At 32.2% G+C, this 27,894-nt stretch overlaps 3 protein-coding genes across 3 annotated transcripts; 1 reads left to right on the forward strand and 2 right to left on the reverse strand.

Annotated features, from left to right (window-relative positions):
• Positions 1-230: 230 nt before the first annotated feature.
• LOC123920718 (aspartic proteinase PCS1-like) lies at positions 231-2,834 on the reverse strand. The gene has a single exon (XM_045973023.1). It carries the CDS (start codon positions 2,164-2,166, stop codon positions 832-834), a length of 1,335 nt encoding a protein of 444 aa, XP_045828979.1. The 5' UTR covers positions 2,167-2,834; the 3' UTR covers positions 231-831.
• A 10,034-nt stretch (positions 2,835-12,868) lies between these two features.
• LOC123920719 (tRNA threonylcarbamoyladenosine dehydratase) lies at positions 12,869-20,377 on the reverse strand. The gene is made up of 11 exons (XM_045973024.1): positions 20,190-20,377; positions 20,033-20,082; positions 18,505-18,595; positions 18,027-18,174; positions 17,620-17,832; positions 15,842-15,976; positions 15,180-15,314; positions 14,702-14,917; positions 14,356-14,480; positions 13,435-13,492; positions 12,869-13,234 (listed from the first exon to the last, which is right to left on the reverse strand). Exons 1-11 carry the CDS (start codon positions 20,282-20,284, stop codon positions 13,127-13,129), a joined length of 1,374 nt encoding a protein of 457 aa, XP_045828980.1. The 5' UTR covers positions 20,285-20,377; the 3' UTR covers positions 12,869-13,126.
• Positions 20,378-21,517: 1,140 nt separating this feature from the next.
• Positions 21,518-26,553, forward strand: LOC123920720 (protein ABA AND ROS SENSITIVE 1). The gene is made up of 7 exons (XM_045973026.1): positions 21,518-21,865; positions 22,459-22,558; positions 22,724-22,928; positions 25,178-25,445; positions 25,924-25,999; positions 26,112-26,158; positions 26,257-26,553. Exons 1-7 carry the CDS (start codon positions 21,777-21,779, stop codon positions 26,435-26,437), a joined length of 966 nt encoding a protein of 321 aa, XP_045828982.1. The 5' UTR covers positions 21,518-21,776; the 3' UTR covers positions 26,438-26,553.
• Positions 26,554-27,894: the final 1,341 nt, after the last annotated feature.

The following is a 27,894-nucleotide window of genomic DNA, read 5'->3' on the forward strand; positions in this document are numbered from 1 at the left end:
TCTTTATTTTTTTTGGTAAACCAAAGTTGCATGTCTTTATTTTTATCACCAATTTTTCCTTCAAATCCTAGAATATGATTAAGGTCACATTAGTTGCAATTAAACTCTAACTCCCTAATAAAATATCATAAATAAATTTGAGAGGGTGAGATTATTCCGTCCAAGGTAAGATGAGAATCTTATTAGTACACTATTACATAACTAATTTGTTTGTAACAAAAAGAAAAACATAACTAATTTGTTTGTATATCACATTTCAAGCTTATCTTTAATACTTAATAGCAAACAAACACATATACATCATTGATTGACAAATCATGTAATAACAATAATATACACATTAGTCTCACTCAGATTAGTATATACATGATTTAATTGTGGCTTTTGACGCATTGTCCTTGCACCCCACATCTTGCTACAATCCAAAAACCATTGACGTTTACCCCTTCAACACGGAAGACTTGTTTCTTACTTATCTTCGTCACTCTCACTCGTGTGTAGAGTGTGGACCTTTCCTATTACAAAACATCATCACACTTTGTATGCTTCACTTTCATCTATACAGTAAATATAGGGTGGAAATTATAAAGTTAACAAAGACTTCTGCCTACTCATGATAGTTACATCCACACTCATAATCACATTCTTCAAGGATCGAGATTAATTTCACATAGTCGGGGATATTTGAATTCACACGATCAGTGCATTGGTAATCGTTGAATTAAGATCGGATTGTCTGATAGATGAGTTGTCTGATTTGAATTCAATGATTATCAATGTGCGAATGCAACGTATCTTAACTACATCATTCATTTTCCTCGTTCTCATGCTTTATTTAGCCGATTTGCTACAATCAGCAACCTCACCGAAGCCGACTCTATGATTAGCAAGATCAAATTCTACCCATAGATTTTGTTGATGGAAGTTTCCAATAATGTTACCGCCCCCTCCCATTCTTTCCGACCGTCCAATTGCTAAACAGTGGACCCCACCTTCCACCTCAGCAAGAACCCTCTCTTTTGGAATCACTATCTCCACACCATTCTCAAATTCAAACACCATGTCCCCTATCAACCGTCCGATCTCAATCGCATCTCCATCAAAACAAATGTCAGCCACTCCACCACCATATTCATAGCCCTTCTTAATCCTGGGTCCCACCTTTTTTACTAACTCCTCATGTATCACATTATAAGCCGCGTCTATGAAGTAAGTCAATTCTGATCCGGAATCAATCAAAGTTTGACCCGACCCACCAGCATCCGGTTTGAAAACTGTAGGTGGAATGTTCAATTTCTTCCCACCGATGCTAATCCCTTGCAACGGTAGCGTGTAGGCAAAGGGATCCAAATTCGGCTTGCGTTGACTTTGACTAAGAGTCAACATGTTAACATAACGAAAACTCGATGAACTTGGGTTATTTCCAAGGTAAAACGAACCAGACGCGGATTGGGCTTGTTTTGTAGGGACACAATAGGAAAATTTAGTTATTTTAGCTTGAGAAGGGAAGGAAAGACGTCCAAGATTCATTCCCAAAATACCCCTAGCATCCTCTGATTGACTGGCGCAACCGAGGATGATTGGAGGGGTACTTTGGGAAGAAGAGAAACTAATTTTTTCTCTGACAAGATTACCCTCGGCTAAAGTTCCATCTGCATAGAAATAAGAATAGTGACATAAACGTTTGTCGTCACAATCCGTTGGAATGGAAAAATCGGGAATTCGAGGTTTGCAAACCGGGTGGTTACAAGGAAGAGCAGCAAAAGAAGATGAAAGAGAAGGATCAAAAGACTCCTTATGAGGTAGTTCTTTTTGTGGTGTTTTTTTGTTGTTGCATTGAATCCATGAAAGTTGGCTTCCTGTGTCTAAAACCATTTGTTGTAATTGTGGTGGTGTTCCAATGGGAAGAGTCACAACAAGACCTGTAGAATATTTGAAAGAAGATTTCACATTTAAGGAAGAAGGTGATGATGAAGATGAAAGGGTTGATAATTGTGGGTTGGTTTTTGTTTTTGTGTTTTTTGAGATTGGAAGCGATTCTAGAGATAAAGAAAGAGAGAAAGATTCATTTACTTGTTGATTATTAGGTTTTGATGAGAAACATGGGAAGAAAAAGAAGGATAAGAGAAGAAGCATGCATAGTGAAACAGAGGAAAACAGAGCCATTGAAAAACAGAGGAAAACAGAACACTTGTTTTTTTTTTCTTTGTTTTTTTGTTTTTGTTTTTTTATAATTTTTGGAAGAGAGAGATTGTGAAATTGTGAATGAGGAAAGTGGCAAGGTATGGTTTGAGGTTAAGGGGCTATATTTATATAGACAAAATTAATGTTTTTTCTTTTTATTTTAACAAAAAATTAAAATTGTTTTTCAAAATAATTAAAATTAAATTGAAGATTAAAGTGAAAAGGACAATGGCAAAAAAGGTTTAGAGCCTCAAAACAAGGACGCGTTTTATTTGGTTGGGTTGGTGTATCTTATAGTAGCTTCTTTTGCCAAAAAATAGTGTTTTCTTACTTTTATATATCTTGCCTTATTTATAGTATGTGATGATGATATATTAATGGATTTGGTAATAGCCAATTAAAGTTTGTCTTAGCCATTCAATTTATCTTTATCTGCCACCCATCTTTGAATTTTGAATATGGAAGGTGTGGTTGAGTTAATTGACAAAGCATATTAGGGGATTCTGTTCTATTATTGGGTATTATTAGTCTTATATCTATGGCTATATCTCTTTTTGATACTATAATCTATGCCTATATCTATGGTATATAGTTCTTTATTGTGTTTGATTAGTGAAGTACTTACTCCGTTTAAGGTTAGTTTAGTAAATATGTTATATTTTTTACAACGTACTTTTAATTTGTGTGTAAAAATTTAAATACCATTCATTTTAAAACGAAAATAGTAATTATAGTACAGCTTATTTTTTTATAAGGCAAAGAACATCTAGATATTATGGAACAAATTAGGTTTCGCCCCTATTATTTGTTCATATCTTTTTATTATATTAAAAAGAAAAGAAACAGAAATAAATTTAGGGGACATAAACCTATCTCAGTGAGTCCACACTTAATTAATCCGAAGACAAAATAGAAGTCCATAAAACTTGAGGCGAATGAACAAACCGTTAACATGCAACGATCCACGTACCCCTTACTCTTTGTATTAAGTAGCAAACGATGATGGTTTTTCAAGTTAAATGTTCATTAACTTTATGACCTTAAACTATGTTATAATATAGTTCATTAACTTAGTACAGATAGTATTCGGCCTCTAATCTTTGATTCTTTTAACTTTTTAATTTTGTTTTAAAATTTAGGTTTTTTAACGAAAATAAAATACAATTAATGATGTTTTATCATTTGTACCATTTTAAAAATAAAAAAATTCATTAAATGAATTTTACTCTTTCATAATAAATTAAGGCAAAAAAAGACTTAACTTATTCAAATTTATTATTTCTTAATACATGTGCCAAAAGTTTAAAAGAATCAAAACTTGGGTCGGAGAGAGTATATAAAGTTGTACATTTAAGCTTCTTATAGTAAGACCCAAGCCAACATTGACTATTTGGATGTCCGATTCCGAATGTTAAAAATGGACTATTAATAAAAAAATACAATTTTTTGTTTTTGTTTTTCACCACCAGTTGAATTTGGTTCGGGGGTCAGTTCTGGTATCAAATGGTTACAGCCCCCTCTCGATCTCAGTTGCGGGGGATCGAACCGCAGTCCTCCCTACCAAGTTCAGCGTCAATCACCACTGAGCCAACTAACGATTGGTAAAAAAAAATTAAATAATAATAAAAATAACACTAGACTACATATCAGTTTTGTGTTGAAAGGAGCGAAATATTTGTATTCACTTTACCTTTTTTTTCATTAATAGACCTTCAATTTTTATTTTTTTTAGTTTTTACCACTAGTATTCGGCTCACTGGACCGCCTAATCTGGTCCAGGAGTTAGTTTTGGTATCAAGTGGTTTCAACCCCCTCTCAATCACAGTTGCGGGGAATCGAATCGTGATCCTCCCTACCAAGTCCAGCGCATCACTGAGCCAACTAACAATTGATATATTCCTTCAACTTTGAATCGAGCCTTTTACTTATTTATTTTAACAAAGACATGTTATAAAATGATTCTTTTCATTTATTTTATTAAAGACTTACTATCATATGTTTTGTGACCCTAAAAAATGGATGTTGAACTCTATAGAACTGGATGCACATATTAAAGACCGATCGTGGTAAAACCTTATTATCTAATATTAGATTTAATTTTATCTTGAGTCAAAATATAAAGAACTTAACTATATCTTAAAATCTTAATAGTGTTGAAACTTAAAAAGAAACAAACTCAAGTGTACTATGTCGACAAACATGGATCTGAATTTCCTGCGATGCAATTTGCACGTAGTTTCACGCTGTTTTGAATTTCAACCATTAGATTAAAATCAAACGGCTCAGGTTATATATTAATAAAATCAGCTATTTATAATCTGAACCATTCATTTATGATCGGATGGCTGAGATCGAAACTGCGTGAAATATTTACTGCACCAAATCCTGTTCCGACAAACATAAAGACAAATATGCTTCTAAGTAAGATTTTTATATAAGTTGAAGGGCCATATGTAATGGAGTAGAGATGTTGTAATAATCAATCCAGCTGTATGAAAGCTCTCAATTGTATATAGAAGGAGAGAAAAAGCAGCCAGCCAGCCACCAACCCAACAAAACGTATAGCTTCTTACGTAAAATTCAAACACAAGTTGAAAAGATTTGGTAGCACACGAACGCAGATTTTTTAATAATTGAAACTATATTGACTTCTCAACTAAATCTAACAAACTTTTTGCTTCTTTCCTACATATATATATTTTGATGTAGTCATATAATATTACTAAAATACTTACTTGTTTTGTGTGTTACATATTAGATATGTTGTGAATGAGTTTTTATATCATAGTGAGAGAGGAATTCTCAATCTAGGTGGAAATCTAATATATAATGAGAAGAACAATTAAGCTTCTAAATTTGAAGGAAATGTGATTTTTAGGGTGGTTTAATTATAAGGAAAATGCTAACCGGTGTCACTGGGGCACTGGTTAAGGTAACTAAAGATAGTATTATTATCTTAAAACTTGTGAAGTCAACATCTTAAAAGTTTAAATTTTTGTTTTTTCGATGCAATTTTTTTCTTTTCTTTCCCTTTTTAGTTCCTTAACAAGTGTCCCGGGGGCACTAGTTAGCATGACCCTAATTATAATTTTGAGAAGATTTTACTTTTTTAATTAGTTTAGTCAACATGGTTCTTTCATAAAAAAAAAAGAGTCAAATTTAAAATAGTTTTGAAATCCAAAATGGTTTGTGTGATTATCTTATATATAAATGGTTTCAAATTGCATGCAGTTTTGATAGATTGGAATTTTCAATTAAAATTAGATATTTTAAATATAAATTGATTTTTTTTTTAGTCAAGTAATCTAATGGTTGAAATTTCATCTTTTTAAGATGAATAAGTGAGAGTACCGAGGTTCGGATCCCGATCTCTGTATATAATATACAATGTTCCTGCAAACTGAATTATGTTCACGGGGACAATCAATCTATTTTTTACTATTTAAATTATTTTAAATTTGATCAGTTTAACTTTAATTAAACAGTTAAATATTTGTTGACTGCATGGATTCGAAATTCATGATATGGAAAAGTATAAGAGCATCCACAATGGAGATACTCATTTTTGAGTACTTAACTGGACCCCACGTGTACACATCATTTATTTATAATTTTTTAATAATAGTACCTAATAAGTACTCAATCCCTCCAACCCAAATCTCTTAAAAAGTTCTAAATAAGTCCCACCAATAACACATTCCACCAATAATTATACATCATTATAAATAGGACCCACAAAAACAAAATAGGTACCACTTCTTATTTTAGAACCAGTACCTATTAGGTACTCTTTGTGTTTTGCTCCAATGGGAGTACCTATTAGGTACTAGTACTTAAAAAAATAAGTACCCACCATTGGAGATGGTCTAAGAATTTAAAACAAAGAAAATGTTGATGCAATAATTGATGAAGAAAAATGTGGATTTAATATTGTAAATTATAGCCATCATGGTTGACATGTACAGGATACCACACAATGAGAGTCAAAGGGTAAAGCTCAGCTCGACCATTCTCCTTCCTGGCCCTATCAATTAATGGGTAGGAAAAAAAACACGCAATAAAGAAGATTGAGAATATTTCATGACATACTGCTCCATGAATGTTTTATAGTCGGTTTGGTTTTATGCATCTATATTTTATACTATATATAAACTATACATACATTATATAGTCACTATTAAAACTTCATATAAATAAAAGAGTAGAGGATGAGCAACGTATAAGTAAAATGAATCACTGATCTAATGTTTTAAAACTTTGGGTAGATATATGATGTTAAAATCAATTATATGATCTTGTATAAGTGAAATGAATTATTAGTCTAATGTTTTAAAACTTTGGGTGGATATATGATGTTAAAATCAGTTATATGATCGCTTTTAGTAATTAATTTAACCTAGTAAAACTTCACTTCTATATCAAAGTTGGTTTGAGGGAAAACGATGAGAGTCTTATTTATATTGAGATATATCAAGTGAGTTATATACATGTATACCGACTAATAAAATAAATAAATCCTGTGAAAAAGATAAAAGTAAATTTATATGATAATAGTTCAATTGATTTCAAATGGTTCTGGGTTACTTTGGATGTTCAACAAGATTTGTCTCTTCAGAGGTTGATATTTTAATATTTGTATCATTCGTTGATTTCGTACTGTATTGCTTGAAAAACCATCGTCACTTGCTGCTTGTTGTAGGGAGTAGCGGGTACATGAACCGTTTTCGTGTTGATGGTCGGTTCATCCGCCTAGATTTTCTAGGACTTCTATTTTTTCTTTTAGGATTAATTAGAAGTTGGCATATTTTATTGTCGTATGCGCTTTTGTGTGGACGCGCTGAGTTAGGTCTATATCCCCTCAATTTTTGTATATATTTTTTCCCCTTTTTTTAGTAATAATATGAGTTATAGGTGGAGGACGGTGAATGATAGGATGCCAACAAAGTCGGGATGTCTATTCCTACCTTAATGTCTAGATGCTCTTAATTTATCAAAAAATAGCTCAATTGATATGGACATAGCATATAATATATACAGGTCGAAGTTCGAATCCAGATATTCCAACTTATTTACCTTAAAATGTGAAATTATAACCATTAAACTACTTAATAAAAATGGACAAAAGTAGTTGTAAATTGTAATCCATGTGTACACCTTTCTTACATACTTTGCATCTTCTAATGCCGGTGGATCACGGATCACTTTTAAAATATTCTACTGAAAAGTTTATATATTACCTTTGAGAAACATTTGATTTTAGTTGTTACTAAATGACATCCCTTGTCAATTGTACAAATAACTTAAGGAGGTTAAATCCCTCTAATCGATTTTAAAGTTGATTTCGTATTTGAAGAAATTGTAGTATCTATATGATTATGAGAAAGGTACTAACACATTCTGAATTAATTTTTCATTGAGGAATGGGAGAAATAGTTCCTCAGTCAATAAAACATGATGAAGTTGCATGACTACTATACTTTGTATGTATTTGGTTTCAATTCTAGAGCATCTAGAATTGATTTTAGACATGTAGAATTGATAATTTGATTTTAGTTGTTACTAAATGACATCCCTTATCATGAAATCAATTCAGGCTTTCAAAATCAATTCTAAGAGAAACTCCAAATTCTACCTTATGAGTTTGGCCAGAATAAATTCTACAACAAATTAACTGGATTTGTCTGATTTGTCCCTTTCAACAACCTAGCAATTTTCAGTTCTGAGTTTTTATTTGTCTGCTTCGTGTTTTGATTTAGCTGTTTCATTGCTGAGGTTAGAGATAAAGAGGATTGTTTGGACTTCAAAGGCCTATTTTATTAACCAATCTGACCCGTTAACTTCCCTAGTGAAAAACAAAGTTTTTTCATTTTTTTTCCTTAAGTATTAACTTTATAAAAAGTGGAGTATTTGTTTTCTAAAAAAATTATATATAAAAGTGTAACATTTAATGGACCATTGCAATGTGATACGAAAACAATTTCTTCTTTTTATGTTTTAACAAGTATTATAATAATGTGTTGTTTTACTACCAAAAAAAAAAATTAATAATATGTTGTTTTTATCTATGCCCATTTTGGTAATTATATACTCAAAAGCAATTTTGTTCAAAATTATCCAAACAACATGGATTGACAACAATCAATTTTGCAATATTGTATCCAAACATAAGTCAATTATGTCAAACTCAAATCTGTCAAAATCAATTCTGTCAAACTCAATTATGTCCACCGTAGAACCAAACACATACGTATTTTCTTTGTTTAGAATTTTGTGACAAAGTTTTAGACTTTTAGTGACAGATTTATCCGTCGGTACAAATCATGAAATCAATTCAGGCTTTCGAAATCAATTCTAAGAGAAACTCCAAATTCTACCTTTTGAGTTTGGCCAGAATAAACTCTACAACAAATTAACTGGATTTGTCTGATTTGTCCCTTTCAACAACCTAGCAAGTTTCAGTTCTGAGTTTTTATTTGTGTGCTTCGTGTTTTGGTTTAGCTGATCGTTGCTGAGGTTAGAGATGAAGATGATGGTTTGGACTTCAAAGACCTATTTTATTAACCAATCTGGCCTGTTAACTTTTCTAGTGAAAAACAAAGTTTTTTTTCTTCTTAAGTATTAACTTTATAAAAAGTGGAGTATTTGTTTCCTAAAAAAATTATATATAAAAGTCTAACATTTAATGGACCATTGCAATGTGATACGAAAACAATTTCTTCTTTTTATGTTTTAACAAGTATTATAATAATGTGTTGTTTTTATCTATGCCCATTTTGGTAATTATATACTCAAAAGCAATTTTGTTCAAAATTATCCAAACAACATGGATTGACAACAATCAATTTTGCATTATTGTATCCAAACATAAGTCAATTATGTCAAACTTAAATCTGTCAAAATCAATTCTGTCAAACTCAATTATGTCCATCGTAGAACCAAACACATACGTATTTTCTTTGTTTAGAATTTTGAGACAAAGTTTTAGACTTATAGTGACCGTCGGAGCAAATCAAATTTCGTGTAGCGCAACTTATGAAAATAGATTTTGCTTACTAAGGAAATTAAATTATATTAGTTTATTTGGTTTTGAGTATTTTGTATAAATTTATTTAATTTAAAGTTGCTTGAAAAATTGAGAACCTGAAATAGTTTGAAAAATAGAAAAATTGATAGCTAGAAATATACTCAAAAATCAATACAAAAATACACATAAAATTAATGTATTTTTTTTTTAAAGAAAAAGAATCGTTATAAACCAATCTGTTGGGGAGTTCGGGAGAGCACAAGAGAAACATTGAAGTCAATGCTCCGGAACCACAAGAGAGGGAGACATCACATCTCCACCCAAAAACTTAATGCATTACGTTAATGGGTCGCTTCTCTTATAAATCCAACGTTTTTCTCATACATAGTTGATGTGGGACTTACCACTCATACTTGAAACCCAACATTCTCCCCCCAAGTGTGAGTTCACACATCCTATTGTTGATCGAATACCATGACCCGCTCCCGCTCCCCCACCAAGCCGAACCACGGCTTTGATACCACTTGTTGGTGAGTTCGGGGGACCAAGGGAGAAACAATGAGGTAAATTTTCCAGGACCATAGGGAGACACCACATCTCCACCTAAAATCGTAAGACATTAAGTTAATGTGTACCTCCCTTATAAATCCAACATTCTTCTCATACATAGTCGATATTTGACTTATCACTCATACTTGAAACCTAACACGATCAATCAAACCAAACCGGTCAGTTTAGTTCAGTTTCATTTTTAAAAAACACTAAAAAGTGAATCAACCGAACTAGTGAAAATTTCATTGATTCGAATATTTTTTACTAAAAATCGGTTGAAACTGAACTGATTACACTCTTAATGCACCCTCACATAAAATATTTCTTATCCAGTAACGTGGAAGAAAAAGAAAAATATACTATTTCTTAGGGATATTCTATGGTACATCTATCAAATTTCAATGTACCGGTACAATAAGATCACTAAATTACTTGGTAAATGAATATTTTTTTGAAAGAAATCATTTTTCTATTATTTAAAATATTATAATAACTAAATACTATTTATCAAAATTGTATAAAAATAAAATTTTAAATTTTTTTTGAATTTTTTATCACTCATAATAGTTATTATTGAATTTTTTTATGAAAAAATGTAAAAAAAAATTAGCATAATGCTTATAAAACATTGAACTCGTGTTTTTTCTTATGAAATTATCATTTATGAAATACAATAATCGACAAATAGTGTTTTGATTCATAAAATAATCATTAATTTATTAATTATTTAATCTTTTTTTGAAGAAGCTAAATTAGCGCACCCAAATTGACACCAGAGATAATCGAACATCAGACCTCAAGAGGAGCACACTCTCAGGTCCCAAGCAAATATCAATGCACCAATTCAAGTGAGTTTATTAATTATTTAATCTAATATACCGGTAACTTGAAATTTGATAGATATATCGTAGAAATTACCTATTTCTTATTAAATTTATGAGGTGCATGGTTGGTAAGTGAAACTTTTTTAGTCCTAAAAAATTTATGAAAAACATAGACCTTAGAAATTAGTCTAATACTCCAATCATTGTATATGGGCCCGGGTCATCCGGGATTCCAGAACAGTGTTTTCCTGACTAATATTTTACTTTTTTATTTCCTTGCTGAAATAATAATTAAAAGGCTTAATTAATAAAATGGTCCCTTAAAGATATTTTTGGTTTCAGATTGGTCTCTTAAAGAAAAAAAGGTCTAAATAGGTCCCTTAAAGAAAAAAAAGTCTGAATAGGTCCCTTAAAGACATCTCCATTAATCAGTTTGGTCCCTAAAAAGAGGTCTAAATAGGACCAAACTGATTAACAGATATGTCTTTAAGGGACCTATTCGGACCTTTTTTTCTTTAAGGGACCTATTTAGACCTTTTTTTCTTTAAGGGACCAATACGAAACCAAAAATGTTTTTAAGGGACCATTTTATTAATTATTCTTATAGTAGTTCCTTTGCTAAAGCAAAAAATGAAAAGCTGGTTTTTAATTTTATAATCACTAAGTAAAGCTAATATGGTTTTGGATAATAGTTTTGTAGTAATCCAACAACACCTACCTACTTGGCTACTTAATTTTTGTATTGTAAGATAATAAAGTTATTTTGTTTTTTAAGTAAAAGTATGTCACTACTAGTCACATCTATCTATACTTTTTAAATGAAGCTCTTCAATTTTATTTAAGCACTTGAACCAACTTAATGATAACATAGATGCTTCTAGTTTTCTAAGTGCTAAGTTTTTTTTTTTTTTTTTTTACGCAAAAGTGCCAAGTTATTAAAAGAATTATCTACTAATATAATGATTTTTTTTGAACAACTCTACTAATATAATGATATAAAGTTGAATACCAAAAGAGGGTGCATTTTTGTACACCCAAATAGAACCTCAAAGATGATGTGTGTGTCTAGTCATCATCACAAAACAATATCTTCTTGGAGGTGTGGCAAAAATTGAATAATATAGGAGTATATGGTTTAGGTGAGGGGAAGGAAAATACAAATAATTTGTCTCTTACATAATTCGGTGGATTTTTAATATGAGCTAATGAAGTTGAAAAACTTGACCACTAAAAACAAGACTCATAACAAACAATTGAAGACTTGTGAAGAGATGATTCATGTATCACAAAATCAATTGTGTCGGTTTGTAGAGAATTTGTCGCTAAATAGGACCTCACTATTGTGGATTTGTGGTTGTAAAACTAACATTTTTTCACTCTTAAAAGATCAAGATGGATAAGTGAAATGATCGTAGTTCAAACTCTGATCATTTATATATAATGTAATATCCTATCAACTAACTTATGTGGGGGTAAAATGTTAAGTGACATATTTAGAAATTTAATTCTTGAGATGAATAAATAAGAAATTAAAACCAAATAAATGGGAAATTAAGATGTTCTTGTTACTAAATTATGCTTATGAAAATATGTTAAATTATTAATGACGTTCACACACCCTATTTTCTACACTTTTTATTATTGTATAAAATTAAGTCCGGCCACTTTGGTAGATTTATTTTTATTATCATGTTACAAGAATGAAGGTGAACAAATGGGAGTATCGGAGTTCAAATTCGGGTCCGGTCTCTGCATAATACAAGCAATATCTTTACTAATTGAGTTATACTCATGAAATAATAACATGTTTTTTTTAAGCAGAAAAAAAGTGTCGTCACAAAATTTTGAGTGAAAAATTAAAATATCTACGAAAACTTAAACAAATATAATTTTTTATAATTGGAGAAGCCACAACCTCATTTTCTTAAAAAAAAATTAAAAAATTCATTGTCTTTGTATAGAGAGGATTAAGGGTCCATGGCTTGGCACCCAACATGTTCTATATTTTAAACACTTATTTTTTTAAAGAATTAAAATTACATCATCCAAGAAATTTTATAATACAAAAATGTTAATTCCTGCCTAACGAATACTCCTATAGTCTACAATAGTTATATGATTGCGATCGAGAGATTAATGAACTCCACCAAAGAACGAATAATTTGGAAAAACCTGAATCCAATTTCTGAATGGAATAACTCTTGACCAACAAGTGGTGATCGCTTATCCTTTTTCAAACTCAATGAAATAGTATGCTAGATTACCATACATAACAAAACAAACAAAAACATAATTTTACATGAGTAATTTGTCATATCATATGCAAATGCAATGCAAATTTGCATTACAACAAGTAACAAAGATGTCATTAAAAGATTTAGAAAGATTTTAAGATCACAAAATTCAATTTTTTTTAACAGAACAGTTATTAAGAACAAATTGCCTCTTGCATTACAATCAAAAATAGAAAAATAAAATTAGCCTATTAGACATACAACACTACACCAAGGTGAATAGTTATACTCATCTAATCTTAATGTCATTATGCAAAGTCATTTTCAGCTCGTTTTAACACAGCAAGCACTCTACTGTAAAACTCTGGTTCCTTTTCCTTTATATCCTCCAATGTCTGTGACTCATGCTCATCCACCTGAATAGGGTAGACAAAAAATTATATATATCTTATAAAGTAAAGATATTATCTACATTTAGATGGTAGTGGACTGCAAAATAGGCAAAATATCATCTATAAAGAAGGGTTAAACAAATTTTTCATGCCTATATAATTAGTAAAAAAATTAAGACAGACAAAATGAGCTTTTTAATAATATGATGGAGTTACTAAGTTACCTCGTTGAATTTCAAAAGAATCAAATTTGAAATAGATGCCGGTTTCGTACTGTCCCACCTTAACAAAAAATAAGAAAATAAATTAGAGACTGACACATGTAAATGCAGGTAATATATCATAATCATTCGAGTCGAGATAATATAGAAAATGGAAGTATGTATAAATCAAACTACATTACTCAAACATGTAAATTTCAACTGCAAAAAATTGAGATTCTAAAACTTCTATGATAGAAACCAACTGATATATAAGAAAGAAATAGGGAAAATCCCTTAGATTACAAGAATGGTATGGCAGAACTTTGAGGGTCTCCACCTCCCAATGACAAAATGGCCCCTTTCCACTTATATGATAGTTATTTTCTATAAAAACTGTATTCTTATCTAACTGCAGTTCCATATTACAGCTATTTACTATGAAAACTGCCAACTAATAATAAAAAACTACTTATAATAATAACTAACATTCTAATTCTGATTTAAGCACGTCTTATGGCCGACAAGAGTCTCAACTATTACAAGAACAGTAATTTTGGAACTTCTACAACTTTACAGAAAAGCAAGGAAATAGAAGTGCAAGCTTTGAGAGCACTTCTATACAAGGCATAAAATGAGAAAAATCATAAAGAACTCAAGGAGGACTTCATATATTTAAACCAAATTGACGGATAAAGATGCTTTGGAAGGAATACATATACATGATACCTCCATAAAAGAATGTAACCAGATGATGTAGCTTGAAAACAGAAAAATAGCTAAATATCAATGGAGTCAAGCACAAATATTGCTAATGTTTTTTATGGACTAAATGTATTTTGTTGAGATATACTTTTTTGACGCAATTGAAAAGGTTTGTTTTCTTCAATGTATTTGGAAGAAAAAAAATTGTCTAAAAAAATGGAGTTAAAAGTCACCCCATACCTCACAAGCATTAATTCATTAATTGATCGCCACATTCCTCGTCCAACATCTTTCGCATGCTGCTCTCTAGCACTTCTTCCATGCCATAATTCTTTAGCAATATACATCACTTCTTCAACATCTACCTATAAAATAGAAACAAAAAAGATCAAATTATAAGATCTCATATTATTGTCGAAACATTTCCATTGTAAATGTCACAAGATTGTTGAAAAGAATGTGCTTAATTGTATAAAGCAAGGGGTAAGGTGCAGTTAGATGAATAGATGAATGTGCAGTCGAGATATCACATTTAAGAACAAGGAAGTTGTAATTAAACAAAAAGTTAAAAGGATAGGCTTCGTACCTGCACTTGCATGGCAGTTCCGTACAACAACTCCTCATGTTCAATAAGGCGTTGATGAAGAATATGGTAATGATCCATGTCAAAATTGACTACAGGTTCTGTTTGAACCTGCAATCCTGCTAAATCCGTCAAAACATAGGAGGCCATGACTTGTCCAAATATGGCAGGGATGGTGCCTAGAACAGGTATGATACGGACCCTAAAACCGGGAACTATCTGTCAAAAGGACTTAGAAGTTAGAATATGTAACCAGTGCGACTAAATGTTATGATAACAAATGAGCAATGACTAAACAGAACTGAAAAAAAAGAAAATTACAATTCGGCTTATTTGATTGGGTTTTGGTTTTTAAAAACTGTTCTATAAAATTGTTTTGATATATATATTTTATATAAAAAGTATTATATGTTTATTAACAATATTATTGAACGATTACAGGCGCAATCAATAAATGAGTAATAAAAACTAACGAAATCACCTGATAGTCTGAAGGGTTTTCCTCTTCTCCAGTTGGAGCCTTAAATGGAAGCAGCTTAACTTTGGGTTTTTCTAAAGAAAACACAACAGGGATGCCACCTTCAATGCCGTGTTCTTTCCTCAACCGATGTCTTACCTACATATGTATGATTGCACATTGCAGTAAGAGTTACATGCATAATACTACTAATAGGAAATAAGAACAAAAACATCATGGTTGACAGATGAAGTTATTCAGTTCTGAACTAATTGTTACTAGCTGGACTTTGTATAACTAGAGAGTCTACGTAAACTCGTGAAATCCTCATAGACTCAAGGAATATGGGTGGAGATTGTAAGCAACTTGAGAGTCTACTTAAACTTATGGAATCTCTGTAGACTTGTCTTATACACTCGTATGAGTTTACTTGTCCCGAAATTTATGTTTATGCATCTACCATATACCTAAGCATAATTTAATACTATGTCCGTAATTAATATTTGACAGTCTAACTTACTATAAGAGCAAAGACCAGACTAAACCAGGACATTTATTATAGTATATAACTATTATAATAATATGTGCATAATTAAGTGAAGAGGTCTTAAACACTGCCAAAGAATTAACATATGGTTTAAGATCTACAAAATACAATAAAAAGGAGTCGTATAAGGAAACATTACCGATCGAGATAATGGATCATTAGTAGACTCTCTTAGATCAGCAATGCGTATTCTCGTTGGATCGGCTCTAGCACCAGCCCCAGTGGCAGATAGAACCTTCAAGCCCCTACGTACACATGCAGCAAGAAGTGCCACCTATTACATATAACAAATCAAGCAATTGAAAATTCAAACATAAGAGTTATAAACAACCATACATTTGTGTATGAATTATTGTTGATGATATGGAGCAAAGAGAAAAACATAGGACCTGTTTACTTTCTGTGTTTCTGTAACATCCTGGAATTTCCACTAATTATATTGCTATTTTATGCTTATTATTAGGGACCTATATTGATTAGTTTTTGATATAATATTCATATTGGTAGAGTAAAGTAGACTTTTCTACCAATAGCCTTCCCTAAAAAGGGGTATTGGAGGAAGTAGAAACAAGGAAAATGCTACTTGGGAAAAGCTAGGGTTAATCACAAAGCAAGGAGATGAAGAATTTCAAGCATAAAGGCTTCAAGAAATTCAAGGATTTGTGGTTACCCATTCATAGGAATCTTGTGACCAAGTTTAAATTGAGTTCATCATCTACTAGCTAGAGGATTTCAAGGTAACATAGGAGTTCTCCTTAAAAACCTTTCTTAGGGTGTTGGAATCGTCTTTAACTAGAGGTTGTTGACTTTATATAGGTATTGAGATACGTTATGAACACGTTTAATTGTGTTAATGGAAGGAGTAAGTGCTTACTCAATTGTTAATCTCTAGTATATGATACATAATTATTATAGTTATATGAATATAATACATGTGAAAGTAATGTAGTGAGGTATGTTGTTAATTCACTGTAGCTAAGTGAATTTTCATGATAATGGGTATTGTATGGTATGGTGGGTGGGACACTACTTGCAGGGAAATATGTCCAATATTACCCTATAGGTATGATATGGTAAGTAGGGGTACTACCTATAGGACTTAATTATGTTCAATATTACCCAAATATGTTCACCGACATGGTATGGTGACGGAGAAATCCGCCATGGTCCTTAAGACGCTGTTGTCAGCATGGTCTAGATCCTTAAATTACTCACGTTTGTGGGTTTAGGCATAACAAAGTTAAGAAGGTATTATACGTATATGTACATATTACTATGATTTTTTAAGTGTAATGAGAATAGCGAAGGTGGTAGGTAATGAATATGGTAACAGATAGGATTTTTCCATGTTTAGCAAACCGGCATGACTGAAAACATCAAATTATCTTATATAAATTATTTGTTACTGAGTTTCATACTCACTATGTTTTTGGGGTGATGTGTTCAGGTATCAATGTACATTGGAGGACTGAGAAGTACAAAAGTAACTCATCAGCCGTTCAATGATTTGAGTTGGAACCGGATCATGTCAGAGTCTATAATTTTAGGTTATTGTAGTTTTATGTATGTCAATTAAAAAATTATTTATTATTTTGTTGAAGGCATTTTCTAAAGTTTATTTCAAGATTTCAAAACAAGTTTATAGAAGGCATTTTGAAAGTTTTCCAAATTGCATTCTAAAAATAGATTGTATAATTTAAAAAAATCTGAAAAATGTCAAAACATTGTTGTCGCTGTTTCTAAATAAATGCATTCTCTCTAGTTAGCTTCCATCTTCTCTTTATCAGAATTAATTGAAAATGTTATTAGAAAGTAAAATAGGCGAGTATGGTATGGCAAACATGAAAAATGAAAAATTGAAAGGCAGCGTGAACTTGCAACAATATGGTCAAATAAGGAGTTAAATTTAGAGGTTACCTTCGTATCAATGTTATCAATACAGTCCAGAACAAAGTCAGGGTGGCCTGAGAGAATTTCTTCTTCAGTAGATGAATCATATAACATCACTTTTGCATCTATTTGGCACTCTGGAAAGATTGATAAGAAATGCTCCTTAAGGCACTGAGCTTTTGAGATGCCAACATCTGCTCTTGTCGCAACAGCGTGTCGATTTAGTGATGAAAGAGAAACCTTCTCATTTAATAAATAAATAAGTACTAACATTGTATGGAATGCCTATACAAATTCTAACAAAACACCAAGAGTTAAAACTACCTTCTCTATTTATTTCTTTGCATTTCCAAATCCTACGTAATATAACCGACAAAGAAAATACATAAAAGCCAGAGAAGAATAAAGGAAAGTTAATCAGTAAGAGTAAAAACCTGGTCGAAGTCCACAAGAAGAAGCTTGCCAATCCCTGACCTCAGGAGCATAGTAGCAGCATGACTGCCAACCCCTCCAAGACCGATGACCACAACATATGATGCACTGACCTTCTGTTGTGATTCAAAGCCAAAAAACTGAATGTTCCTAGTTACATCAGAAACAATGTACCCAAAAAACATGTTTGTTAAGCATAAACCCAAGAAAAGATAGGTATATCCAATATATAAATGCCCTTAAATACAAAACTTATGCCGCTTCCATAGACTACAACAATCAGCTCTAAACATAAAGGCTGTGTATGTATGAGAGCTAAAATTGTCATATACAAATAAAAGAGCTCATGAAGAAATAGAAATGAGATTGCAGGTCCTTAGGCCACGTTTTACCAATTGATTCAACAGCACAAAAAAAAATATATTCAGAAATAATTTCTGCAGAGAAAGCGTCAAAATAATTGGCAACAACATGCAATACCTAGTCAGCTGTTCAGAAACAATCTCATCTTTCAGAAGATCATCACTAACCACCTTATCGCTCTTTCCAGCAATAGTGCATCCCTCAAAACCTGTCGGAGACACAAAATTCAGCAAATGAAGGATACAAAAACACCAATCTCAGTAACTCAATGAGGTGAAAGTATAACAAGTTGCTTATAGTTGACAGCACTTTAACCGTCTTCTTTACGTATGTGCATGATTTGAGAAAATATTTTATGTTTTTATTTAGGCAGAATAAAAACATTCAATTATCATTCAGTTAATTGCGCCCTGTTTTTTTAGAAGATGTAACATGAGGGAGCAATAAGCTCACTTGTTTTGAACATTATTGTGACATGACAACTTGCATATATTCTATAACTTTGTCATATCTTCTTGCATATATAAACCAACATACTTCTTATTGATAGTGCAACTAGGTTTGTTTCTCAAAATGTAATCAAACGAAAAACCAATCAAGACAGTGCAACTAGGTTTGTTTCTCCCGTTGATATTGCTCTTCCATGTTACATCTACTATCTCAGAAGACAAAAAAGCCCTTCTCCAAATCAAGTAAGAACTCAACAACGCATATCTTCTCTCTTCATGGAAACCACACACTAATTGCTGTGACTATAGTTGGTAAGGTGTTATTTGCGCACCCTCTAAAAAACGTGTTGTGTTTACTCTCTACTTTTCGAAATCAATGATCACATTGTTCTCCATTTCTACCCTCTATCCGTAACCTACCTTACTTGTAGAGCATACTTTTACCCGTAGGACCTAAATAAAAAGGGTTATTTAATTGTACCCTTTCTCACACACTTAATTACAAATGTAACTGACATGGCATGAATGAGGTTGGTCACTTATATTACGTGTACCCCTTTCTCATCTCCTACGTGTACTCCTAGAAAAAATAAGGGGTACTTTATTACTTAGTGTTCATTTTAGAATTAGATTAAACAATTTGGGAATCGAATAAACCCTTAACATTTACAATACACAAAATGTCAGCTTTAGGGTATGTTCCATAACATATAACTTTTTTTCATTAAAGTTAGAAAACGGACACTTCATTTTCTCTTTGTTTCCTATTTCAATTATTTGTAGGCGAAAACGACAAGGAAAATTTAAACAACAAAAGTTTTTCTGAATCTCAATAATCCCTTAGAATTTAAGCATTGACACATGGTATGGTAACTGCTTCCAAGTTCCATACGACATTAATGTGCATGTAATTGTTCAATTATTTTTTGGTGTTAAACCTTCGTTCCTAGGGCAAAGGGGTCCTGGTAATCCGGCGCAAAGTAAGTAAAGTCTTACCAAAAATTGTTCCTATCAGAAATTGAACTCCGGTTCTCCCGAATCATTCATCCTAAGGGGGAACTCATTAACTAAGACATGTTACTAATTGTTCGATTTTTATATACAAATATCTTAATTCTAGGCAGAAATGAAAGGCATAAGTCCAAAACAGAAAAACACAGAATCAATCAAAGGAAACTGAGATATGTTGTACATACCATTAGTTTCAGCAGTACCATTCTCAGTACACTGCCTCCGTACACTTTTTCTGCAAAAACAAAATTCAAAGCAGACAATCAGTACCATAAAAATGGAAAAGGGTTATATATATTATGATCGAAAAAAGGATGAAAAGAAGAGGAAAAAGTTACTGACTTTTGAGTTTGAAGAAGTCTGAGAAGAAAGAAAGTGGAGAGAGAACCTAAAAGAGCACCACCACCGAGCAAAGCTAAAGATTTGTATCTCTCCATAATGTTTTTAAGGTTTTTGGTTTTCTATTAACATCGGAGGAGGCTGTCTGGTTCGGTGGTTTGTGTTGTGTTGTTAAACGGGTCTCGGGTCAACCGGATATGGATGAAAGTTTGTGAGTAAATCTCATTAATTTTATTTTTTTTGACAGAAGTAAATCTCATTAATTAATCATCTTTTGAATATATATGCACGGATTTTACACTGTCAACTAATATAACCATATTTTCGTCACATCACCTCGTTAAACCCCACTTTCTTAATATGATGTGGAAGAATGTTTCATTTTTTATTGGTTGTGAGCGTAAAATTAATTTACACGGACGGTGCGTAGTCTTTAAACTCTAAGTTTCACCATTAAGGTGGATAAATGTAGGGGTGGATAAGTGGGATGACAGATATGAACACCGGCCCCCTACATATACAATGTAATGTTCTGCCAACTGAGTTAACCTCACTGGACCGAGAGTTAATTAATTTCATTATCTTCTTTTCATATATACAGAGTATATATATTATCTCTGTCTCTAAGAAGCGTATTGGAATCAGATTTTGAAAAACTATTTTGTCAAAAAGTCTTGAAAATGTTAAAAGATTTTGTAAAAGTTTATTGATTATGGTCTACAAATTCTAGCTCAACTGACATAAATGTCGAAATTGTTAGTGTTGGACATCGGGACCGGGGTTCGAACCCCGGTCACTCCACTTTATGTGTGTAGGTTTTCAATGACTTTGTCATTTTGTCTATCAAAAAAAAAAAAAGTTTACTGATTATGTGGGATTTTAAAAGTTTTTAAAAAAAATTAATCAAATTCAAACGGACCACAAATATGAAACCAAAGCGAAAATATTTTTTATCCCATAATTCCTCACCGGTCATACTCTATATAAAATGGAGGTTTTTTTTTACAATAGAACTGAAGATTGAATCCAAACCTCTAACATATTACCAAAATCCTTACCACTATACTAAATCTAATGGCTTTAAAATGAAGGTATTCTTACTCGAGCACAACCTATAAAACATATTAGCACGCACAAAAAAATAAATAAAGGGTCATGCTAACCGGTTCGCCCAGGCACCGGTTAAGGAAACCAAAAAATAAAATTTTTAAATTGAAAATAACACTTTTTAAACTAACTTCAATATCATATTACTATATTTGTTTCATTAAATCGTGTTGGACACTGTTTAACATAAATAAATAAAAAATACTAAAAAAAATAGAAATATTAAATGATGTCAATGTGAGCACAAATATTGTGTTTTTAGGTGGCTATGTAAGAATTTGCCTATAAAATGTTCATCGTTCATCATCATCGTTAAATCACCATCGTGTGTATCCACCATCATTACCCAACTTCATCATTCAAATCCAAACCCTAAACCCCCAAATCGTTCGTGTCTCGTGTCTCTCTGCATTATCAATTGTTTGCAATTCGCGAAACCCTCTTTGGTTTTTCCATTCAATCGCTTTCCAATTTCTTTCAAACATGGATGCCCAAGCCAAGAAAAAAGCATTGTTCCGTGCCAAATTGAATGCCCAGAAGAAGGAAAAACGCATAGAATCTCCACTTGTTAGGTTCTCTTTTTCCTTCGATTCAGTTATACATGCTTTTATTTGTTATTCTATGTTTAAGATTGAAACTTTAGTCCTTAAACACCTTTTTCTTATGATTTGAGTTGTGCCCTTTTATTCATTTAGTTGGATTTTTGTTAATGTAGTTCATTTTGCATCTCATTGTAGCTAACTCATGTTCTATGAAGCACAGACACAGACATGACACTAACACTGACACGTCGACACCGATAAAATTTATGAAAATGACATAATTCAATGTAATTATAAGTGTTGTGTTGGTGTAGGACATCGGGACACACCTGATCCGAGGAGTGTCCGTGCTTCATAGCTCATGTTCTTGCTTGTGCTTGTTATTATGTAGCATAAATACTTCTCAAAGTGTGTCCGGTGTCTGAAATGGCACCGACAAATGTGGTTACATTCAATTGTTTCTTAAATTATTATCAATATCTATGTGTCAGTGTGGTGTTTGTTGATGTCGGTGTCTGTGTCACTACTTCGTCTTGTTGTGTTTGATATCAGCATTTTCTTATTCTTATGACTATTGTATTATTTTGGTTGTTGTTGTTGTTTCATTGTGCATATGAATACAGGTATAATGAATTTGATCAGCCTGTTTGCCGGGTTTGTGAAGTTGTTCTGAAGTCGGAGTCCCTATGGGATGCACACCAAGTTTCTCGTAAGCATCGTGAGGTGATGATATTTACAATCTCATTCATGTTCTCTATATGGTTTGTTCATGTTTATATTGTCGTACTATAAATAAGTCTTTTTGGAGGGTATGATTTGTTTCCCTTTGCATCTGTTTTACAGTCACCCCAAACGAGCTTAGATTAACAGAATTATTATTTTGGTCAGGCAATAAGTAATCTTAAAGCTAATGCGGCTGGGTTAACTAAGCAAAACAACGCAAAGCCTGATATTCCCAAGGCTAAACCTGAACAGTCTTCAAGCTCACAGTTCAAAATTCCCCAAAGTCCACAAGAAGTACCTAAACCTCAGTCATCATCAGTTCTTCCGCCAGATTTTTTTGACAACAATGATGCACAAAAGACAAGATATGGTAAGGATTTAGTTTAGGAAAATGAAGTTGTTCGTTTTCATAGTTATACTCTTGTACTTTTAAAATTATGGAGTTGCACTTTCACAATGTGTTTGTTTCTACACATATACTTTTAGGTTAACACTAGAAAAGGGTCATGGGTTGCTACAAGCTGGTCATGCAGCTCGTGCTCCATTGCAGGTTTACAGCATGGTGATCCTACACCAAACATAACAAATTGCAATCCTAGGTGTGGGTGGTGTTAGAATATATGAAAAATATCTCGGTCCAATTTCAAATGCCTCAGATTATCACTTAGGATTAAGTTCCATATTGACACTGATTAAGTGAATTGATACTCATAGTATGATAGGGTGATCGATTAGGATAATTGTACTAACTGCATTATGTTATAGATTTATTTTGTGTGTACTGGGCTGTTTCTGCTAGCTTCGTTTGCTGTAGTTTATGTAGCTGTGTTAAGCTTGGTAGTTAGAATTTAGATCATTCCTAGTCAGTTAGTAGCTGTTAGAACTCATCAGATGCTTTTTACAATTACTAATTGTCAAGAGCCATGTTAAGTAAGCTCGGGTAGAACTATAAAACATGTAACCTCTCTCTCTCTCTCTCTCTCTCTCTCTCTCTCTCGCATTTTTGTTTCATATTAAAAAATTTCATCACTTTTTTAAATCTCTGCTCTTATTTAATTAGGATTAGGAGTCTAAAAATTTTCATCGTTACATTTCTTATTTAACTAGGATTAGGATTCTACTATTGGTATAAATATAAATATTAATGCTTAGTCTTATGTATAAAATAACAAAAAATGTTAGTCGGTCATTAGTTAATCCTTGTTAGTCGAGGGTGGGGGTGAGGAGGAGACTGAACCCCTAACTTCCACTACAACAATTCTTACGCATCCCAATCTCACCACGGAGCTTCCCACCCTTGGATATCTCAGTTATAGTTTGACCCCCAGCCATCTCATATTCAGTCAGTCTGGCCTTGGCTAACCTCAGATTCACTTTGGCCTCAACTATTCTAGATTAGTGATGCTATGATTAATACCAACCTCCCGTTATAAATTATACTAATGGTGATTTCTCCTACCCCACTGGCGAGTCATTCTCTGATGAATTATTCATGGTTGTGATGCAAACAAACCCCTGTTTCAATTTATTTTTTTAAATATCCTAAACTTCTTTTTTAAGGCGCCCAAATGTGCTTGTTTCATTTGGAGAAGTTTTAGTTCCTTTGCTTCTAGGAAATTTCCACCATTTATGCAACTTTCTAACTAGCCCACTTTACATTGATGATCAATTTGGCCATCTTGCTAAGTTGTCGTACTCTTTTCTAGTAATGCTTATCTCTCCGACTGTCCGATGTCTCTGACTTGACCCTTGTAACAAACCAACCCCACTAAGCCACTAACTTTCCTAACTACTTTGACATCCTATTTTGTCCCAACAATACCCCCCCCGGAATTCAACCTCTACCTCATGCTCAATAGCACTTACAAGTTACAAGGTCCAACTCTGATGGGTGTTGTTCAGTGAAGATCTATATTACTGTCCCATTGTACTGTTTGTATTCTATTGGTGAGCATGCATGACCCAATCAAAACCAAAATGTAAGGTTGGCTGCCGGAATTCCCGATAAACCTCTATTCAAGTGTCCAATGACTAAGACTAATTTAGGTGCAGTCCTTCATGTTTAGAGTTAGACGCCCCCCTCTCTTGCTCGTTTCTTTTGGGTTAGTGACTATCCCTAGTAGTTTCGCTTTCGACCCTGGCTCTTGGCCTCTTCTAAACTTCATTGTTGTTTTGGAATAACACCCGTTCTCACCTGAAACATGTCCTATTTATACACGTGTGTAATTATGATTTTATAGCTTCTGTGATAGGTGATTTGGGGTGGTGGGGGCATTTTTTGGTAAATAATGAATCACAATGAACGTAATTTTTTATTATCTTCACTTGATATATTACATGGTGCTTTATCATACCTTGAACTTTTTGTTGCTGCATGTTTGATTATAATGTATATTGATATTTAAATAATATAGGAATGTTCTTCATGTATAGGAATCATATTCTATTGTAATTAACGCTGCTGATTGTTTATTGACTTGTTTCTTAGTCTATAATCTCCGTGGTGTAGTTGAAATACACACTTTCACCATATGTCTCTGACTCTCTCATTCAACAATTATAACATTGGCTGCATCACTATTAACTCACCTTTTGTTTAATTGACATTTTTGCTTCCAGAAAAGGACTCGGACTCAGATTTAGGTGGAAACGTGGGGCCTTCTGCTCAAAGTTTGGTGTCAAACTCGAAGGAGAAAGACCATTTCAATGGAAATAATACTACACAGTCTAAGGTTAATCAAGCAACAGTGGAGGCTAAGAAGACATCAGTCAAGACTATAGATGCAGAGACCAAACAAGGAAAAGGAGCTCTGCCTGAAGGGTTTTTTGATAATAAAGAGGCTGATTTGCGGGCACGTGGCATTAAGCTAGTTAAGCCAGATGTCAAGTAAGTCCCCAATTTATGTTGTTTGTGCATTACTACCACATTTAATAATCAAGAATCTAGTTTGCATGGAATGGAAGTAAAGACAACAGAAATTTACATACTGTTATGGCAGAAAGTATTTCCCTTGAATAATGAAAAGCAGAATAAGAATACTACAATTCTGGATATTTTTTCTCAACAAACAGTCTGAGTTTTGAAGTATGCCAAAGAGAATTAGAACAAAAATAATTAATACCATTAGGTGATTCTGTATATCAACATTTTGTTTAGCCCTTTTAATTATATATTTATATAAATAAAGGTATACTTGGTGTTTCCGTGTTATTGCATCATATTTACATTTTTAGTGCATTCTGGAGAATCCCTTTGCATATTTTTTGTTTCTGTAAAAAATAGTTTAACTTTTTTGAAAATTTCTGTATATTAAATAGATTGAAACATAGAGAATAATATTGATTCCTTTTGAATGCTCCCTTAGAGATGAGTACAAGGAATTTGAGAAGCTGATTCAAGAGGACTTGCGAGAGGTGGATGATCGGTTGGAAGAAGAAGAGGTAATGATCATTATTGTCCTTCTGCTACTTTTTATTCATAAGCTTTTAACCCTTAAGATATATATCCACTATAAACATTAAATTTGATCAAATGTTTTGTCACTATGATCAGATTGATGCTGCAGAAATGATTGAAGAAGCTGAATCTGCTGAGCAAAAGTATGCTTATCTTTCTTATGCTTCATTCTTTTCCAATTTAATTTGTTCAATTCTCCTAAACTACTTTCGTCCATCTCGATATCTTTGTCTTTGTACAGAAACTTAAAGGAGAAAGTGGAAATGTTGAAGAGGAAGAGATTGGAGCTAAAGGCTTCTAAATCTGCAAAGCTAAGTAAATCTTCTGATGTTGTAACCAAAGAGTCTAGACATGAAGATTCATCCAGTGATGATGAAAGTGGTGAGAATTTTGCTGTGGACTGGAGAGCACAACACTTGTGAATGACTGAATGCTTGCAAAAATTTTGTTGGTTGTTGAATTCCCATCATGGAATATAATTTGTACATTCTATAAAAGATGTTGACTACAATTGAAAGTGTATTATTATGAATTCTCATCATGGAGTATTTTAATTATGATATGCACTTTCTACAAAAAAATTCATGCAATATACGTAGTTTTGAAATTAAAAGAAAAGTATAAATATAATTTTCATTGCCCTATTTTGACTTGTTTACATTATGATCTCTTTATTTTAAAATCTACAATTTAAAGTTCTCTCAATCTTTTGAATTGTCTAATTTACTTTCTAAATAATGGAATGTGAATTTTGTTTCATTCTATAGTAAGATTACCAAGCAATAGGACTAAAACTTTGTTTGTCCTGTTGGAGCCTTGGAGGGCTTGAAATTTAAAATTTAAGCCCCCATTTCTATATGATGTTTTCTCTTCGGGTCCCATGTATCTTTTATACCCCCAAATATTTCAATTTTGCCCTTGATAAAAGCTTCGGTTCGCAGAAACCGAAGTTTTTTCTAGTTCAAATTCAGGAAAATTTCGGTTAACAGAAACCAAATTTTTTTTTCAAGGCAAAAAAAATTCGGTTCGTAGAAACCGAAGTTTTTATTGAAGGACAAAAAAGTAAAATCCAGAGGATGAAAAAAAACCATGGGGGGCCTAAGGAGAAAATATCTTTCTATATACTTATGGTAAGTCTAACTACTAAATTACAGAATAAAAAAATAAAAAGAATGTAAACTTTATTTGGTTGCGCTCCACCGTATTCGTCAATCTTTTTACATATAAATGAAGTCATTAAGTAAATTCTATATATTTTAATTTATTATTATTTACATATATATAATAATAATTACTAGGCAAAATTATAATTTACATATTCTAGTCTTTTTTCATAACATTTTAGTTTTTTTTTTTTAATATGAATTTGAAGCTTCAAATTTTGTTTGCTTTCGATCATAAATATACTTTATGCCTTAAAATACCAAAAATCATAAACAAACATAGAGATAGGCTAAAAGGACAAAAATTACATAAAAATGAAGATACTCTCAAATCGATCTCTAATTTTATTAATATATTTAAAAAAAATAGTCTCTAACTCTACTAAAATGTCAAATTGGTTCATATATTTAACCACTTACTATTAATTTTTCTTTATAACAAATATTTTTCAATTTGATCCCTCTATTGACATCCATGAATAATGACATTACACAATTTAAGTGCTATGTAGGGTCTGTTTGGTAAAAATAAGCTATAAGCTAGCTGATAGCTGATAGGTGAAAAGCTAGCTTATAGCTGATAGCTGAAAAGCTAGTTTATTGAAATTAAAGTGTTTGGTAAAATTAGCTTTTAAAGTGGTTATTAAATATAAAATTACATAATTGATAGTGGGCAGTTTATTTTTTAGAGTGGATAGTTATTAAATTAAAGGGTA

The sequence above is a fragment of the Trifolium pratense genome, linkage group LG4, assembly GCF_020283565.1.
Source record: "Trifolium pratense cultivar HEN17-A07 linkage group LG4, ARS_RC_1.1, whole genome shotgun sequence".
NCBI lineage: Eukaryota > Viridiplantae > Streptophyta > Magnoliopsida > Fabales > Fabaceae > Trifolium > Trifolium pratense.

Bases quoted from the DNA above. Each gene is read 5' to 3' on its own strand.
- LOC123920718 (XM_045973023.1), bottom strand. From the start codon at position 2,166: ATGGCTCTGTTTTCCTCTGTTTCACTATGCATGCTTCTTCTCTTATCC.
- LOC123920719 (XM_045973024.1), bottom strand. From the start codon at position 20,284: ATGGAGAGATACAAATCTTTAGCTTTGCTCGGTGGTGGTGCTCTTTTA. The intron at 20,083-20,189 runs GTCAGTAACTTT...TTGTTTTTGCAG, and splicing joins AGACTTCTTCAAACTCAAAA to AAAAAGTGTACGGAGGCAGT. The intron at 15,315-15,841 runs GTAATGTTTCCT...ATACATATGTAG, and splicing joins ATGATCCATTATCTCGATCG to GTAAGACATCGGTTGAGGAA.
- LOC123920720 (XM_045973026.1), top strand. From the start codon at position 21,777: ATGGATGCCCAAGCCAAGAAAAAAGCATTGTTCCGTGCCAAATTGAAT. The intron at 25,446-25,923 runs GTAAGTCCCCAA...ATGCTCCCTTAG, and splicing joins CTAGTTAAGCCAGATGTCAA to AGATGAGTACAAGGAATTTG. The intron at 26,159-26,256 runs GTATGCTTATCT...GTCTTTGTACAG, and splicing joins GCTGAATCTGCTGAGCAAAA to AAACTTAAAGGAGAAAGTGG.